A 19,672-nucleotide genomic window follows, 5' to 3' on the forward strand; every position below is an offset into this window, starting at 1 on the left:
CAAGGTTCCAGACTAAACGCTGTGTTTCTGATAAGAAATTTTCACAAACTTATTAATAATTTTATCAAAATGATATTACCATGAAAAAAACACTGAGGCTTCCAACACTGAAAAAACCCATATACTGTAGCATCCAGCTGTGGCAATGCCTCATTTCCAGTGTCATGACTGACTGTAGTAATTTAATTTTTAAATGAAGTTCAACCTAAGTATAAAGGGCACCAACTCATATTGGAGATACTTAATCATCAACATTCAAAATCATGTTTACCAGATCTAAAACCATCCAAAGAATGAAAAAAATGTTCACCACAAACCGAAGCATGTATGAGCAACATAAAATTCAAACGCATTTATCCTCTTTGGAATAATCAATGTATTAATACTTTGTATATAACATGAAGTTACTGTTTCTTGAAAGGAACAAATGAGGAGTAACCTCTCCACAACTGCCCAGTAACAAATACTGACCTCCTGTGAATTCCTCTAGATTTGGCAATCTTTAATAGCAAAAATTCAGTGAAAAACTGCATCCCAGCCCTTGGCAAAGCAGCTGAAATGCTCTCTTGAGCCACTTCTATCATACAGCTAAGTAATGACTGAAGCAAAGAGAAGAATAGAGCATTCTTTGAAAAATATTTCATTTCTGACTGGGGAGTATTTAAGTTCCTGCTCTCCTTTAAAAATACTGGAATGTAGGTATGCAAGTTATATATAGTCCAGCTCTCTTCACTTACCTGAAGACAGTATGACTTCTAGAAATGTAAAAATCATTATATTAATAAAGCATAATATCACACAGAAATAAGAAACAAAAAATACAGACATATTTAGCCTTACTTCTCCATGTCTTAAAGGTGTGATAGCTCCTCTTGCTACCGCCATTCGGAACAATGTTTCTGTGGCCTGCATCAACAAACACACAGACAAATTCGTTATTAAAACACAGACAACACAGTTCATGACAATTTGTTTCAATTTTTATAACATTTTTTTCTATTTTCTGCTGCCTTCTAGCATCTATTTTACTATTGAATCGCTCCAGTAACTCCTTTAGAACAACCTGCACAGTTCAGGCAAGTGTTTATTGCATAGTGAGACATATTGAAGACTTTGGTCTCGGCCTAAGTAACCACTTTAAGCAGTACATGATCCCTCAGGCAACATTCCAGCTGTTCCAGAAGACTATATGAGCAGGCCAGAGATGCTCAGCCCCAGATAATTGTCCTCCACAAGTTGTCAGGTAAAAGTGGGGTACTATGGAAGAAATAGCTGTACGGTATTTCACAACTCATGGAACTTACTTTTTAAATTGCTGTTTAATAATATATACTTAAATAGACAAATGAGTATGAAAAAATAGTACGATGCAGTACTTTTCCTAAAAGCACCTGCACCCCTCTTAACTCTCAGCAATGGTGGGATTGCAAAACATAACACTGTCATGTGCAAATGGCAGAGAACACAAATTTGGGGAAATCTTTAACCTTTAATTAGGTTGAATACCGTTGTGTGTGAGTTACCTCATACTTTCTTTAATCCAGTGAGAAAATAGGCACAATGCTTCTGATACAGATAGAGGTTACAGGCTTAATACAGACTGTAATAGGTTTTGTACCACCTATCTTTCTACAAGCTGCTTGAAAAAAGGCATGAAAAAAATTCACAAGTTACATAAATTCACAGATTGGCACACCAGCATACCCGTGAACAGATTTGTTTTAAAAACTTGTTTCCATAGCAAACCGTGAAGCTGGTTTCAATTTCAACTGTAAAAAGCCTGGTTTCAATATCTGGTTCTAATTTAAAAAATACCTTGACATTTAAGGATCTATGTTAAAGAGTAGTCAGCAGGCTGTTTGGGAAAAAAAACAAAAAAAAAACCAAAAACAAACAAACAAACAAAAAAACACATTTAGAAAGTTAAAAATAAAAGCAGTTTGCAGTACCTGATCATCCTTCCAAACAGTGATTTTAAGAAAAAACATCTCAGTGCTTGCATGATTTGCTGAGTTATCACCACCACTACCTTAAGACAGCCATATCTCAATAAATGTGGTATCACAGACATCTCTTGAGATTAATTTCTCAGATTTCCTAGAGACAGATTAAGTGGGGTTTACTCTATCCTAAATAATTTTCTGCAGAAAATAACTTAATAAAAGATGTTTTAATTACTTTATGTTCTCCCCACACACCATGTAAATGAATGTGTGCACCCCAGAACACTGGGCTGCAAAATCTATTACTTCATTTACATCCACGAGGTTGTAGGGCAGTGCTCCACTGTGATTCTGCTTCTTGAACCTTTCTTCTCTGAGAGATAAAGTGAACCTCACAGAACCTTTTGTATTTCACACAATTGGCTTCTTTAACCAACATTTTTAGGGATGTTTCAACCAAATTGAGCATTCTGTCAATACAGCTAAGCAGCTTTTGTTTCTTTTGAAAACCACCAGTGTGTGTGATGACTTTCTTTTCACATCTACTAGTAAAAGACCTCTCTTAATTACTCACCTCGTTAATGCCATATGTCAAAACCATTCAGAAACAAGGAAAAATCACAGTAATAGGAAATGCAACATCACAGGTGTCTTCCGGTGGGCCACCCTTCACTAAGATCAGCACAACAAACGCAGCTTCCCGCACAAACTGCACGGCGGGGGATGAGCCCACCTATAGCCAACGACTGACAATGACAAGGCTGGAGAAAGAGCTATTGAGGATTTTGGCATGCAAAATCCAAGAGGGGGCTTAAATAAGTTAATATTTCAAAACAGGAATCAACCCAAGCTTACTGTTGGTATAAGCCTTAAGGTGAAGGAGGTGGACACTGGCAGTAAATAGTTCAGGTTTGCATTCTTTTGTCAAAGCAAACTGGGTGTGAACACGTGGAGATTTGAGTAAGGTCACTGTCGCACAAGGAAGAAGAGCATGATGCAACCATTCAGAGTTTTCTAACACCTTTTCACAGGGCTATAACATCACACAGACTAATGATAAAAGCAATCAGCTAGCAAAATATTGCCAGTATTAAAATGTAAATTTATCTGTAACACTGCTATTTTTTCAAAGTTTCCACACTGTCTTCAATTTTTATCTTTTTCCCTTCTGCCCTGCAAAGGCAGAAACAAACAGAATCGTGCTGGAACGTGTCCAAAGAAGTGCAGCAGCCCTGGGAAAGGGTCTGGAACACAAATCTTATGAGGAGCAGCTGAAGGAGCTGGGGCGTTTAGCCTGGGGAAAAGAAGGCTCAGAGGGGACCTTACCCCTCTCTGCAACTGCCTGAAAGGTGGCTGTAACCACGTGAGGGTCAGTCTCCTCTCCCAGGTAACAACAAATGACAAGACAAGAATAAATGGCCTCAAGTTGCACTGGGGGAGGGGTTTAGATTGGATATTAGGAGAAGTTTCTTCCTGGAAAGGGTTGTAAAGCACTTGAACACAGGATGCCATGGGAAGTGTTTGAGTCACCATCTCTGGAGGTATTTAAAAGATAAGTCGATGTGGCATTTGGGGACATGGTTTAGTGGTGGACTTGGCAGTGTTGAGTTAATAGATGGACTCTGTGACCTTAAAAGATTTTTTCAACCTAAACAATTCCATGATTCTGCCTGGTCCTGCTCAGATTCCCTTGAACCAGCTTATCTAGCAAGATGGTTCAGCATCTCAAAGACTGGAGGTCTCACAACCTCTCTCATCAACCTGTTTCAGCATTTCTCAACAACGTTTTAAGTCGCAAGCCTACAAAAAAATGCAATTTACAGATGACCTGTAAATTCCTTCTGCTTCCCAAAGAAACACAGCCTAATTCCCAAATTCTCTCTAAGTGGTGGAAATGCTTTATGCTAGCCAAGTGGAAGGCTATCCTGCAGTTTCTAGCTGTGACATGCCAAGACACAAGGAAATCCAAAAACACAGAACATCCTGCTGGCATTTGAGCTGCACATGTTGGATATGGAAGAATAAGCATAAGGGTAGAGAAAGTCAAAATATACATGGGCTGCATTTTTTTTTGAATGTTAGAGACAAACTCCATCATACTTAATGCTCCATAAAGAAAAGAGGAAAAAAATGCTGCATGAGGAACTACAACACCAGTATAAAAACACCAATATTCTTGCACACCTCATATACTTTCTAAAATTCTATTTATGATAATATCTTCCTGAGAGCAAAAGGATCGCTACAGGACATCAAATCTACTTTAACCAAAAATCCAGTTTATTGAACACATCTTGCCTGACATATTCTTCGTATGTAATTTCAAATCTACTGAAATTACCAGGATAATAACAGTCAATATTCATGCTGCAAAATATTTGCATACAACTTGTTTCAATACAGACTAAGTCTATTAAAGACATTTGAGGTCAAAGGATCTAATTTAAAATAATGTGTTAATGTATATTGAAAGGGCAACTTAATTTCATTTAATTAAATCTGCTAAAAATATGCAGAGTATTGCTCTGTCACAAATCAAACTAGGCATAACTGTCCATTTAAGAAATAATACTACTATTCTTAGAGAAACTGTTGACTAGGAATTTAGCTAATTTTTAACTGTTCTTCACTAAATATTACAATATAATCAGATATTTTAGAAAGTTGTAAAAACTTGAGATTTATCTGCATTCAATCTGCTGTGAATAAGCTTACTCAGCCATGGGAGTCAGAAGTTTGTAAGAAAGCAAATTGTCAACACATGGTTTTAGTGATCTCCGTGTGAAATAAATGTGTTGCCAAGATGATTGTTACTGAATCCTAAAATTGTTGCTCATTATAAAGAATGTTTAGTGTGTTACATTATCCATGAGGTGAAATGGCAGCCTAATGTATGCTACCACTCTGCAACACCATGCAAGCCCTAATGTCATCTCCCGACAAAGATGCCAACTGTTCCCACCCCAACAAAGCAGTTGCTTCTGATCAAATTCTTTATGAGTTAAAAAAAAAAAAACAAAAAAAACCCAAACAAACAAAAAAAAAACCAACCCAAAAAAAAAAAACAAAAAAAAAACCAAAAAAAAACCCACCCACTTCTATGAACCAGAACTAAAGTGGAAGATAATTGTAATTATTGATGGAAATGGTAGGAAAAACAGAAAGAGAAACAATCCTTTAGATTCCAGATGTCTTGCATTTTCTAGGTATTCTCAAAAATAAAATAGTCTCACATAAGACTTCCATCAGAATAGTTACTGCTTTACCAAAGTTAAAAGTTGTAAATACAAGCAGTGAAGACACTGATCACACAAGTTAATGAATTTAGAAATGCACACTTTTTAATCACCTGACAATTTTTGGCATCTACTTCTATATATGCATTCAAAAAACCCAAAACAAAATAGAAAAAAAAATTGAATTAAAATTAAAATGGTACAAATTGCTTATAAAAATAAAAAAGGATGGACTACCACAAAAGACATTTTTTCACTCCTATTAGGTTTGCTGATCTTGGATACAATAGTTAGCTGACAGCTCTAGCCTGTAAAATTTGGGCTTTTTCATGAAAAGTAAATTACATGAAAAAAGGGTTTTGACAGTCTATCTGAAATCATGAATAACAATCCTTCAACTTGATTATATATGAACTATTGTTATAGCCCTTATTAGCTAACCATCACACAACTTCTGAAAACAAGAATGAGTGCTAGAAAAAAAAAGATCTGGTGAGATTCAGAAGCAATAATGACTAGGAAAACACAGAAGAAGTTTCTGAATTTTTTTTCCTGAATTCTGTCCACGAAAAATCAAATGTAAAGCAACTGTCTGCATTCAAAACTTACTCAAGATGACAGATTTAACTGAGGAGCTTAACTATTGTTACAACTTTTGATAAAACTACCACATTACCAAAATAGAATGTGTTGCCATTCTATACACTTTATAGATTTAAAATATTTTTAAATATATTAAAAAACAATACTGAAGCTGAACTGAAGCTTTTAAAAAGACAGATATGTAAATTCCTACTCCCTGAAAAACCACAAAAAGTTCAATTAATTCCACTGTACAGATGTGAATTCCGTACACCTCCATCTTTTATTTTGTTGAATGACTCTGAATCTCTCTGCCTTCATTTCTGAACTACTGGAACTTTTTTTGTACAATGAGTAGATCAGCCTATATTTGACATCTGCGAGACACAAGCTCTTTCCAGTCACCCATTAATAGATCAAATAATTTTTTACCTTTACCTTCAATAAAAGCAATTTAGCTGTAAATTCTGTAAAGACTAAACAATTTAAACCCCATGATAAAGCATATTTTACAGAGTTCATGAAAGCCTTGTATCCACTTTCCAAAACATCTCTTAATTTTTTCCCAAATTCAGCTTTCAGAATGTGCAGCACAAAACACCCACCTTTGCATCCCACAGTACTTGATCTCCCTCTCCTCCGGTTACTTACCCAACATTTGTGCAAACAAAGCACACATCTGGCCATGTATATTATAAGGAAAGGTACTTTATGGAAATGTTACTCTTTCCTAAATAATAAACGTGTTGATTCCCTAACTGGAGGTTTGAAGATGTGCAAAACACATCACTAATACAGCATAAATAAATCATTATTAAAACTAACAAGACTCAAAACACAGTCACTTTTTTTGATTTGTCTTGCTCATTCCTGAGAGCATTTGCAGGTCTGTCATGTAAATATAGGTTCAAATTTACACATAGTTCAGTGTAACTTCTATTCCATTTGCCCATTGACCTAAATGTGCACTTTCAGGGTTAATAAACTACCTTATGAACTAATTTACCTCTACTCTCTATATAACTAAATTATCCTGGATCTTCCTCCCTGCTGCAGTCCTGCTCAGGAATTTCAGCCTCTCCTTAAAGAACTTTATAATTTAAAATTGCAGAGCACATGCTCAACAAATGAACCAACAGAAATAATCACTATATATGCTGCTGAGAGGATGAAATAAAAGCATTTCCATGTATTTATCTTAATCTGAACCCAGTAGTCTGCAGTTGTGGTATTTGTAACATTTGCCAAGATCATGATAATTGCTTTTCTTCTCCTGACTTCTCCTCTACCTGTTTTACCACCCTTTCCTTCCTCCCAGCCCCCTCCCAAAAAATGCTTGGTATTTACATTAGGATTCCTGGTCCCAGCCTGTAACTGACTTTCACCTTTTTCTAGGTTTCTCTGCACAAAGGACTGAAGGGATCAACATTGCAATTAACTAAGTATCAGGAAGCCAGGAAAAAAAAAATAAATCCATAAGTATAATGCTCATGAACTGAATTACCCACAAACCAGGCCAGCAGCCAGCATGGGAAACTGGAGAAATAGGCCATTTAATCTCCTCTGCCTTGACAGAAATGCCAAAGAAAGGAGGTCCAAGCAAGCCTGCCCCACCACTATCATGGAGCAGAGGTTTCTCCATCTGAGAAATGATCCACTGAAGCCAACTAAAACCTTCCTTCTTTCCAATCACACAGCAGAAGGACAGCAAACAGCTGCAAGCCAGCCTGCAGAAAGCACATGACAACCGTCAAGCCTGGTTTTGATTAGTAATGCTGCCAGAGCAGAAAAGATAGTGGCCAGAAGACCAGTCTGGCCACATCAGGAATATACAAGCACATTTGCTTGTATAGTCAGTGACCCCCCCTCAGGATTTAGGGGCAGTGCAATCTTCAGATTTTCTGGTCCAAAATGGTGAGAAGGAGCACTCATCGTGCTCCATCTCCCTCTATCCCACCTGAAACTGATCCATGAAGAATTTTGCTGCTGCCTGGCCAAAGGTTGCTGGAGAAACAACATGCAAAAACAGCAGGTCTGACAAGGCTTGATGTAGTCACCAAGTTTTTAGGATAAAAGGGTAACACTGCCTTGAGTCCAGAGCTGTAATGAACTCCAACACTACACAGAATCATTGAATGGCTTGGGTTGGACAGGACCTCTAAAGACCATCTAGACCAACTCCCCTGCCATGGGCAGGGACTCCTTTGACTGGACCAGGTTGCTCAAAGCCCCATTCAACTTGGCCTTAAAGACTTCCATGGGATGGGGCATTCACACCTTGGGACAAACTGTTCCAGTGCCTCACTACCCTCACAGCAAAGAACTTCTTTCTTGCATATAATCTAAACCTGACATCTTTCAGTTTTAAACCACTGACCTTAGTCCTGTCACCACAGATACCTGTAAAATGCTTGTCCCCATCCTTCTCTTAAGTCCACTTCAAGTACTGAAAGGCTTCAGTGAGGTCTCTCTGGAATCTTCTCTAGGCTGAACAACCACAACTCTCCCAGTATGTCTTCGTAAGACGTGCTCCAGCTCTCTGATCATCTTTGTGGACATGCTCCAACAGCTCCATGTCCTTTTTCTGTTGGGGACCCCACAGCTGGACATGGCACTCCAGGTAGGGTCTCATGAGAGCCAAGCAGAGGAACAGAATCTCCCCCCTCACCCTGCTGCCCACACTGCTTTGGATACAGCCCAGGATGAGGCCAGCTTTCTGGGCTGCAAGTTCACCCTCCCAGGTCATACTGAGCTTCTTATCCACCAACAGCCCAAAGTTCTTCTCTTCAGGCCTGCTCTCAATCCATTCTCTGCTCAATCTGTATCTGTGCTTGGGATTGCCCTGACCCAGGTGCAGCATCTTACACTTGGCCTTGTTGATCATCCTACACCTATTACTACATCTTTGCCTGTACATCCATTTTGCCTCTTTGCTGTGACTTAATAAGCACCTCACCCTCCTCATCTTAAGAGCACTGGTGAAAGAAAGACAACAGTTGAGAAGACAAGATATGTGACATGGCAACAGGCACCAGGATGTTCCTGTAGAATTAATTCCCAAGGTATTAAAAATAAGTGAAGCCAAACTCTTCTGCCACACAAGTTAAAGAAGTCTGAGATGAGCTTTCATGGTCCACCTGTAGCTCCTTGGTGAGTTGTTGGGACAACAGAGAGCAAAATCAAAAGATCCTTGATCTCTCTTCTCCACTCTAACCCCTGAAAAATGGCAGAGATTTAAACACCAGCAAGCTATTCCAGCAGCCTTGGATCTTGTAACAGACATTCACTATAACCAGTAAATTAATGAGAGCTGCATATTTAGACAGCTTTCTTTCTTATTATCCAAGCACATGTTCTGCAATTCCAGACTAATTTAAACAGTCATTTACAATTCCTTTATCTGCCTTCATTGACCAGAATTTCTTGTTAGCATGAACTCTGAGCAGATTCAATTCAGTACTTCAGTACATTCCCTACAAGTTTTACAAGATTTACATTTAATGTGTTTCACAACCAGGGCCTTTTTCTTTAGGGGATTACCTCACCTTTTACATTTCCCACTGGTAGCAATTTTAAGTAGTAGCTCTCTGTATCTGCAAATGGAACAAAAATTTCTTTGTCTCAATTGGTTTGTTTCCACGTGTTGCAATTTACTCAGAGTGTTATACACTAAACTAATATGAACCTAACCCAAACAACTTTTTCAAACTAGTGATTTATCATGACCATGGTGTAATCAGCACCATAGATTACATGGACTTTGAATGAGACACAACTCACTTCCCAAACTCATTGTTTAAACACGTATATGTCACACAATCTTTTAGAACTAATTAGAAACAGAACACATAGATTAACACTACTTCATTTTTGGGGAAGCTTATAAAAATGTGTCCCTACTGTGCCTAGAAAAGTTTTTCTAATGGTAGGCAACAGCTAAATTGCATTTGAGGAAGAGTATGTCTGTTCTGGTGATGACCTAACAAAAAAAAAGTGATTTTTTTATCACATACTCTTACCTATAAAAACATTAACTAAATCAGATGCTGATTGCGACTGAAACTACTTAATACAAAATAATCAATAAGAAAATTCAGAAAGCCATATGCTATATAGGAAATAACTACCAACATAATGTAGTATTCTGAGTCATTTTTTAACCAACTTTTTTTCTTTCTAGGAGAGCTAAAAATTTCATTGCTTAGAATAGTATTTTGTGAACTGGTGGAAGCACTGGTCAAATGCTTCCTGTTCTCAAGAAAGCTGTTCTTATTTTGGCCACGAGTAACTAATAGAAACTTTCACTTATGGGCTGCACAACACTCAGAGTGTGCAAGTGAAGCCATTTCAAACAAAGTGAATGAGCAAGAATTATTCTTCCCAAGCATTTTTCCTCAAAATTGACACGACAACAGTCCCTCCAGCATCTAAGAATCGCCCTTCTCTGCCAAGCAGTGCAAGGCCCATAGCAAAGTATACATGCATGCTGTTTTCTCTTTTCAGGAAAAGCAGGAAACCTTTCTCACAAGACCAATCTCAGGAGGAAGCCACACTTCTCCTTCACATACACTATCAGAAGAGCCATGTCTACGTTCAACATTAACACTGTTGACAGAAGCCATGGTACAGCTGTACTCCACAAGCCTTGCTGCATTATGCACATGTACAACAGCAAAAAGTAGTAAAATCTGTCAAATCTGCTCAAACAAAAGGTATGAGAACTCACCACCTCTAATTTTATACCTAAAGAATTCTAAATGTACAAATCTGTAGGATTTACCCGTTTACAGCATAAGTCTAAAACACCTCACTTCTGCTTCTCTGTCATGCCAGATGCATACTCCTCCTTCTTGCTCTTGAATGTTTTCCATGAAGGGAAGGTCTGACCCTGCAATGGAATAATTACTGCATCCAGCCCAGCAGCATGACCAGAGAACAAACAGCAAATGTCAAAGCAGAAGAAAGCACTTCTAGAGCAAGCTGAACCAGTAAAATGCCCTTAAAAATCAAGGCATGAGCCAGACTCAGACTCAAGTCACCTGAAATGAAGTTGGCTACAACCTCCATATCCTGAAACACATTTGGTCCAGAGAGGCTTTCAGTCAGAACTGCTCGACACCATTGTAGTCACCAAAATTACTGTAATAAATTGACTTCAATACTATGAAATATTCTTACCTGGTGCACAATGATTTGGAAATTGCTGCCAACTAACTTTGTCATCCTAACAATAAGGGATTTGTATAGGGAAAAAAGCGTAGCCTACTCTAACTCAAGAAATATGGGACTTGATTTCTACTTTCACGTGTGAGTTATCTCAGGGGATATAAGACTTTCATCAAAATTCAGACGGTTGCTAGAGACAGTGGTAAAAGAAGGAAATGAAGCTACACGACAATCAATGCCAGGTCTGTAAAATCCCTCTCCTCTTTCTCTAAAACTTGGGAGGCAAATCACAAGGAAACACAATGAGATTATTGGTAAAACAAGTAGAATGAACAAAGGAGGGCTAGACTCTAGCTTTTGTTTTTCATATCTGACATCAGGCAAGACAACTGAAACACAGAGGATTGTTCTGTAAATAGGCAGTGTGACCTTTTTTTCCCAAGGGTGGGAGACCCTCAATCAAGAGATCCTAAAAATCTGCTCTTGATGGTACTACCATGGCAATCCCTTATCCAGAGGAGGAATAATACTTATCACTTACGTCCCAAAAGTCATACAGGATATTGACTTAGTTATTTCCACACATTGCCTTGAGAACATGCAAAACAATTCCAATTCCAATGTGGTAAAAAATGTAACCGAAGAAATTTGGAAGTAGTCATGGACAAATGCCTCAGCTTTCTAGCACTGAATCAAGCTTTTGAATACTTTTTGAACACAACCCAAATAAATAATTTTATGATTCTACTTCTCATGCAAAAAATTGTTACCATACTTGCCACTTAGAGTTGACTCATGAGAATAAACTTTAAGAGACTGTGAAGTACTTACAAACTGCAGGTGAGGAGCATCAGAGAAACACCAATGGAGGAACTGATAACCCATATTTTATGGAAGTTTTGAACACACCAATAGTTACAGCTATGAAACTGAGCAGCTGCTAATCTGCCAGACATCTATAATTATTTATTGGGAATGAGCAATGTTCCCAAGGAAAAGACAGTGACTGCACAGCTAAAGGCCACTGATTCAGATCATAGGAGGCACTACCAGTACTACTGCTAGGTTTACCAAATCAGAAACTGCAGTATACCATAAGCTAGTCGAGGTGATGTAGAGCTGTATCACAACACTGGGAAGGCAATGAGGAGATGACTCAAAGTTCAATTCAAATTTAGCTCAAAGTCTTGCTTGCATCCAGCCTCAGGGACAGGCAATCAGAATCTCTTCACCCGACCAGTTTATTCACTCTAGTTTTACCTATTCTCTTTATTTAAAACATGTAATAAACTAAAAAAACCCCAAACTATGGAGAGTTTAAGATTTACAGCAAACACTTTAACCTAGTACAAAATAACAAGAAAGAGGATCTTCGACAGGGAACAAAATGTACAGTTATTCCTGGCAAGGTTTAATAGTACCAAATACATGTAGTGGGTCTGTTCCATAAACAGCACTGGATTGCACAGATAGGTTCCTTAAACTACACTGCACATTAGCAGAGCCAAATAATAGTTCATACTTCTTAAGGAAAAATTACAACATAAATTACAAGTATACAATTACAGAACAAGGAATTGTCTAAGGAACGTAGCAACACTGAAAACAATTTAGAAACTACAGCAGACAATCAAGTGAGCCTAAAACACACTGTGCTCCCTATCAAATGAGCATATTAATCCCGATAAGTGCAAAAACGTCAAACAAGAACATAAATCAGAAGCTTTCAGTTGGGCTCCCTCTTCAGAAAGCTTTCAAAACATAGCTGAAAAAAGGATGCCTCTGTTTTGCAAACATTTAAGAGTAGCTAGCACCACGATAGGTTAAAGTACCATATATCAGGTCAGGTCTTCACTACAAGTTTTTCCCTCTCATTTATGAGATGTTTAAAGTCTCACTGCTTCACTGACAGAATATACAGGGGAAAAAACCCTGATGCTAAAATGGATGGGCTTCATTGGTACTTAAAGGACTTGCATAATCTAAACACCAGGAAAACTGCCAGCATGAACTGTGAACAGTAAGATGCTCCTCCAAGACAGCTCTGTTCCAGGCTTTATGCTCACATACATATCTATACAGGAATACTTTCTGGTAGCAGCCAACTCCTTCATTCAGTACAAAGAAAGAAGGATGAATTACCTTTTTACAAAAACCTACAAATAAAACAGTTTCAACTAAAGCAGTGATCTAACTCCAACTAAAGTGTGGATTTGTTGTTTCAAATACAGGTCTTACCAAAGCAATTGGCCAATACCCATCTTCCTTAAGTCTGGATTTAAATGCCCAGTTGCTGTTAAAAAATAAGTTACCAACTAGAAGTGTCCAAAAAAGGCAAATGTGAAAGGTTTGTCATCAAGCTGGAAGAGGGCTGTCATCAAACTAGCCAGTAAATGATGACTAGTACAGGCTACAAGTAAATCCCATTCCAAAAAACTGATCCATAGCCTTCATAACTAATAAAGACTCTCTGTGGCAGGAGTCAGAATAATTTAAAATAAAACATAAAATGGCACAACCTCCTTTTTCAGGAGGGAAGTGTGTGAGTGTAGAAAGGGCTGAAGGGTCTTTCTCAATCCTTTCCTATGTACCACGGTCTCATTTCCAGAATATACTCCAGATACAGTTGCAGAGCAACACATGGTCATAAACAGCCAGACCCCATTACAGGTTCCAAAATGCAAGTGCCACAGAAACATGGAGAAGTGACTCGGGATTAGGCTTCAGAAATTGCTGGAGTCTCTGTGGCTGGCACCCACAGAGCCAGAAACACAGAATGAATGGATCCCTCAGTGGTTTATAGTAATTAGGCACATTTCTGAAACTGGTGCTGCGATTGCTTCATCCGCACTAATTGAGCACAATGCAAAGCAGTGCTCTGAAATGCCAAATGGCACATTTAACAACCTTATAAAGGAGCCAGGAATACAGATTCCTTCTTTTTTTATTAATAAAGAAAAAAAAAAAGCACTGGCCTAACTTGTCGCTGTACAATACAGAGAGCTGGAATGTGTCCAAAATTGCTCTGTAAGTGTTGTTTTATTAGCCTGAGACTGTTAATAAATATATTGTAAACGAACTTATATTTGCTTAGGTGAATATAAAGAAAGAATTGTACAATGTTTGCAATTTACTCCTGTTCTTCACTTTTTTTATCCTAGTTACACTGTTTCTGTACTAGTTTACCTTAGCAACTGACATTTATTTGGGCCATAAATTACCCTAATGCAGTTTAGTGCTCTTTCAGAAATTTTACTAACACAACACTTACAGAACATAGAGTTGTATTAATTAAACCCATGCCTACACAAATCAAACATTTCCTTTTAACATTTTTACTTACTGCTAATTCAGGAAAACATACAAAAGGACAAAAGCTTTCTCTTCCCTTTCACCAGGTGTGAATATACATATACATATAAATATACATATAAAATGTGGGGGTTTGAATGTGTATCTTATTATCAGTGTCTCACAGCTGGTAACTGACAATCACTGAGAGGAAAAAGACTGTCTTCCAAGAACTTGGCATACTGAGCTACAAATTACATCTTTTCATTAACAGAAACTTAATTACCTCTTAGCGATTTCCATTTTTGACTTTACTACTGCAAGACTTCCATTACTTGTCAGAAACAGCTTTACCAATTTCCAACCCTAAATGTTAAAAGTCTTTCAAGATTAAAACTTGAGTCCTGTAATATAAGTTTAAGAAATTTGAAAAAAGGCTTGTTTCCTTTAAGAACATAAAAAAGTTTGAGGCATATATTGGTAAGATAGGAACAGTAAACAGTAAGGTAATTTTGGTTTAGTAATGCTTTTCATGTCCAAGTTTAGTTTTAAAATGGAAAAAATAAAGCTACTGTTATGCCATATCTGCACATGAATATTCAATAAATATTCTGAATAACTATAGCAGCAGAGTACACCACAGTACAGGAAAACACATGACATATATATGACAATGTGTGTAATATGCACTTGAGATGCTACTTAGCCACACTTGTCTCCTATTTGCAAATATCTGAAAACGTGCTGTATTTTGTGCAGAAAATACATCATACCAAATCATAAGCAGAACAACCTGAGGTGCTGCACACCCTGGGCTCCTGCCTCCCTCAGGCAAAGCCCCTGGGCTCCCGACATACACACGTAACTTGAGGTGAGCAGCAAAGCAATCCCACCACTGACCCATACCCAAGGCCTCACGGAATGTCTACCAGCACAAAGCACTCAGTCCAGCTGCCCTGGGTAAGGCAGCATCTGCTGCACTGGAAGCAGAGCACAAAGCCCCAGGTTTTGTGGTCACTCACTCACCATGAGAGCAGGGACAGGTCTGTGAGCCCCCAGCTGCACACACACACCACCAACCCCACCCCAGACAGCAGGAAGCATTGCTCCCAGGCACACATAAACTCTACACAAGCATTTAATCCAACATGACATATTTGTGAACAATTTAAGCTAACACAGCAGCACTTACACCATAGTAAAACCTTAGAGATACGATAAATAATTTACAAGAGCAGTGCAGTCACCACCAGTGTTTGTTTTCTCAGTGGTCTTTATTAAACCAAATCACTGGGATTAAAGCTACTACAACAAAAACTGGAGACAGACATGAGTGGGTTGACAACTCTTCTGTTTGTTCAAGCCTCCTTACTGAGAAGACTCAAGTTAAATATGACCAGAAATAAATTTGTCACAATTTTAATTCTCAAATATCTGGAACCAATTAACTTTGGGAAAGTTTCAAAGGGGCCACCCAGTAATAAACACAAAATCATTTGTGTCTGCTGTCTTGTTTGTGATAATTTTTTTTATTGCTACCTCAGTTTCAGATGTCAGAGTAATGACTTCCACATTCCGATAAAAATGTGAATTGAATCCATATGGAAAAGATGCTCAAGCCCATCAAAATCAAAAGAACTCCCTTATTCCTAAGTTCTTACACTAAGAAGTTTATAAAGCCTAACACTTTGACCATTCTCAATCAAACTCAGGAAATTTTTAATACTATTACCAAAGAATCAGATATGTCATGGAAAGACGTATCTATTACTTAAGGGAAACATTAATCTAATCTACTTTACTTAAAAGTCTCTAGCTAAAATTAGCATTTAACCCTTTGAAAGACCTAGCAGCCCTAATTGCCAAACGATTCCATTTCCTGTTAAAATTATTTATGAAATATACAGTATCATGATTAACTAATGTTCCACACTTTAAGATATTTACATCAAAGATTCCATATACAGCATATTTATCTTCCCACTGAAAAGTAACCTGAGGAAATTGCCAAGACTCAAAAGAATACTGTAAAAGAAGCTATCTCCTCCTTTCTCCAGTCACAAAATCAATATCCTTTCCATCTTCCCAGCTTAAAAAAAAAAAATACCTTACCAGAAGGTTTGTTTCTCCTAGATAACAGAGAATAAACAGAGTTACAGGCAGAACTTGTATATGCAGTTCTCTAAAACCACTCAGTATTTCTTTATATTTCCTTTTGAAAAATATCTCTCCTGTCTATATTTTCTATGACAGTAAAGAGTCCAAGTGCTTCTAAATTAGCAAGGAGGGAAAGGGAAGAGATCTGCTTTATTAACAAGGTGAAGGAAAACTATGGAATCAGTGTTACAGAAGTCTTACTAACCACACAGCTAAAAGCTCCCCCCTGTCCATCCACTGGAACAGACTCCCACACTTGTCAGGGACAAGCTCAGCTGAAGAGAGCACTCTCCCCATCTGCATACACTAACAGAGGATTTGGTAAGGTAAGCTACATTGCTCCAAGCAAGCTCCATCTCTGTGTAAGCGGGTGCTAACATCAAACACACATTCTTTGTCCAGAGATTTCACCACACACACTCTGAAGTACAGAATGTCATGTGGCTTCCCTGCATTTTCTTTAGTGCCTGTTTTGCCTGTGTTTTTTTACATAAGATGAGTTAAGAATTAAGTTTAGAGAAAAAATCCTGCTTATGTATGCTCAATTAATTATTCCATGGACAGCCAGGAGAATGGAAAATAAATACATAGGTAAGAGCCTACACACCAAGAGGAAGTGGGAAGGGAATGGATGTGCTTCAGCAAGCTCTGCTACTGACTCCGGGAAGTCCAGTAGGTCACTCCACTAACTGTGGGAATAGTTCCTCAGCTTACAGATGGCAAAATGCCTTCCTGCTGTTGGAATCAAACTGGCCCGAGGTGCAAGACCTCTCCAGACGTAGGTGTATAAAGCCTTTGAATTCCCACTCCACAGACGGAAGGAGAAACATCTGCATTAGACCCCAGAGCACAGGTCCACAAAGAAGAGCTCCACAACACAGCCAGCTCAATTCCTGGTTTTGAATTGAAAAACCACCAGCAACAAGTGCCTGAATAATACCTTCCCTTCTATGCAGTGAAGGAAATTCCAGGGCACAGCTGCCAGAACAACATACAGGATCTCCACATGTGATTGCCCTAATGAATTATTTTTCCCACAATTTCTCCTGCAGAAAGCTTCTGGCATCCTAATTGTCCAGTGTAGCTTCACATCTGTGTGCGTCAGTTTGTTTTGAACTGCTAACAGTTTTCTTTGGCATCCCTTCATTCCTGTATTACGAGTAAATAATTCATCACCATTCCCCCCTCTTCATGCAAACATGATTTTACACTTCTTGTCTCCCACTCATTCTCCTCTGGGCTAAGTTTACTGAATTTAGCTCCTTCACTTACACACGTTCTTCAACACCTTTGCATCTTTATTTTTCCACGAGCTACATTCTCTCCTTCTATTACATTTTAAAGAGGACCAGAACTGCAGATAGAAGTAAACCTGTCAGCACACCCATGATTTACATAGTGGAATGATAATCATTTTTCAGTTTTATCCTCTACTCCTTTCCCAATCATCCTTAATATTAAATTGAAGGGAGTCAGGGAAATGGGGGTGTTTTATAGCAACAAAATGTGGAACTGACATCCTCCTCATATTTTCAACTTCCTGTCTGAGTAAAAATCATATTCCAACACGGTATATATAAAAGAGGAGTTTTCTCCCCGCATGCACTGCATTACCGCCACTTCATCAGTGGAACAGTGTCATGAGGCTTCTGCAAGCTTTAGAATTAGCTCTCATTTTTACAATCTTGGACAACCTATAAATAGCAAAATCTGGTCTTCTCCATTTCCTCTTCCCCAGAGCATTTATGACAATGACAGTAGGTGCTCTTCCCCATTACCTAGTGTTTTGTCATATTTGCACAATCCTCACTTTCGCAGTGGCAATCTGAAATTCTGTGGCTGAATTTATATAACTAAAAATAGAGCTAGTGAACATGAATGCATAAAAATTATCAATATGAAGAAATCTATAAACTGCAAGATCCTGTGCTTCTAAGTTCATCATACAGATATATACAATTTCTCTGTATTTGTTTTCTGCCTGCAAAACAGGAATATTTTATCAGTTCTTTAACCAAAGAATCTTGGTATTCTATTACCAAGAGGTGAATTATTCCCTTTTTTCTGACCAATCTATTTTTCCAGTTTTCTTTTGATGACGCATCTTACAAGCCTTTAAACCTTTTAGATTTCTTTATAAAAGAAAAATTTATCCATACTAAAATTTCCTAAATGCCATTTTGGTAAATAAAAACTCCACATTTTTGAGATAAGCGCACAAAGTGTGCATTTCTCTTAGTCTCATCTTCCATTTTCTTCCTTAACCATTACATAATACACAGGCAAGTTCATAGGATTCTGTTTATGCCTGGGTTTGCTCTTCTGTCACCTATGCCACTACCTGCCTATCCAGCAACAAAAGGAGTCAATTACGAGCTTTGCTCAATGACACCTTGCACAGAACAACAGCTCACCTTCACTCCTTGTAGCCCCACCACTTCCAGGCAGTGTCCACAATCTCAGAATGTATTTACACAAGGCTGCATTTGATTGTAAGCAATTAATTTGCCACTGAAGACTAGAACGTTGATCTCAAGGATCATCATATGTCATTATCTAAATATTCATCAATCTAATTTCTATGGCCAGGCTAAAAGTGCTTCATGAGAAAAGAAAATGGCACAGAAACTGTCAAAGTTAATGGGATGTAGTGAGATGAACTTCCTCTCATTGTTTTATTAATCTAATACATATTGGATGGTTATTTAAAAATATTCCAGGAACTCTGGATCACATTTTTTTCCCTCAAAATTCAGTATTAACACTATTACTAAACCAGCCAAGTATTTTTTCTCCAAATCACCTGTTCAAGTGACCTGTAAACTCCTGGTTACACATAAAAGTTTAATGGCTTTTATAGGCAATGCAAATGTACTCTGCAAATTTGTTTTCATCAACAAAAAAACACCTCTAATCAGGGAGACATCCTGTTCATTTGATTTTTCTTATTTGAGCAACATGTAAGTATGAGGGAAGTAACAGATTAATTAATTCTTTGCATTTGAAATTACAAGTCCAAATTCAAAGCAATAATTTGAGCATTGCTATAATATAAGCAGTAAGCAACGGAGTACAAGACAAAAGTGACCACAGACCAGTGGAGAATTATTACATTTGCAAATATGTGCAAATACTTCAGTACAGTGCACTGAAGCCTATGCGGAAAATTTGGCAGGTTGAAAAAAGTGAAAAGAACCACATCTGTACTACAGCCAAAAAAAAGATACATGGTCTTATGGCTTAATTTGGAAATGCCCATAGTGTGGGACCCAGATGTAAAATGAGCTCAGCTGGTCA

General features: G+C 38.0%; 1 protein-coding gene across 5 annotated transcripts in view; it reads right to left on the minus strand.

Moving 5' to 3' along the window:
- The window catches only part of LOC136285031 (transmembrane protein 135-like), a 112,307-nt gene that overhangs the window by 58,440 nt on the left and 34,195 nt on the right, over positions 1-19,672 (minus strand). For all 5 annotated transcript variants that reach the window (XR_010719348.1, XR_010719347.1, XR_010719349.1 and 2 more), the window contains exon 3: positions 841-906. Coding sequence is in view for 2 of the 5 variants with exons in the window: in XM_066175660.1 (XP_066031757.1) it covers positions 841-906 (66 nt within the window). In the remaining 3 variants the exon portion in view is untranslated. The remainder of the gene's footprint in view (positions 1-840; positions 907-19,672) is intronic.

Source organism: Chamaea fasciata, unplaced genomic scaffold, assembly GCF_029207755.1.
Source record: "Chamaea fasciata isolate MVZ Bird 193981 ecotype frontalis unplaced genomic scaffold, bChaFas1.0.hap1 SCAF_2, whole genome shotgun sequence".
NCBI classification, from domain to species: domain Eukaryota; kingdom Metazoa; phylum Chordata; class Aves; order Passeriformes; family Sylviidae; genus Chamaea; species Chamaea fasciata.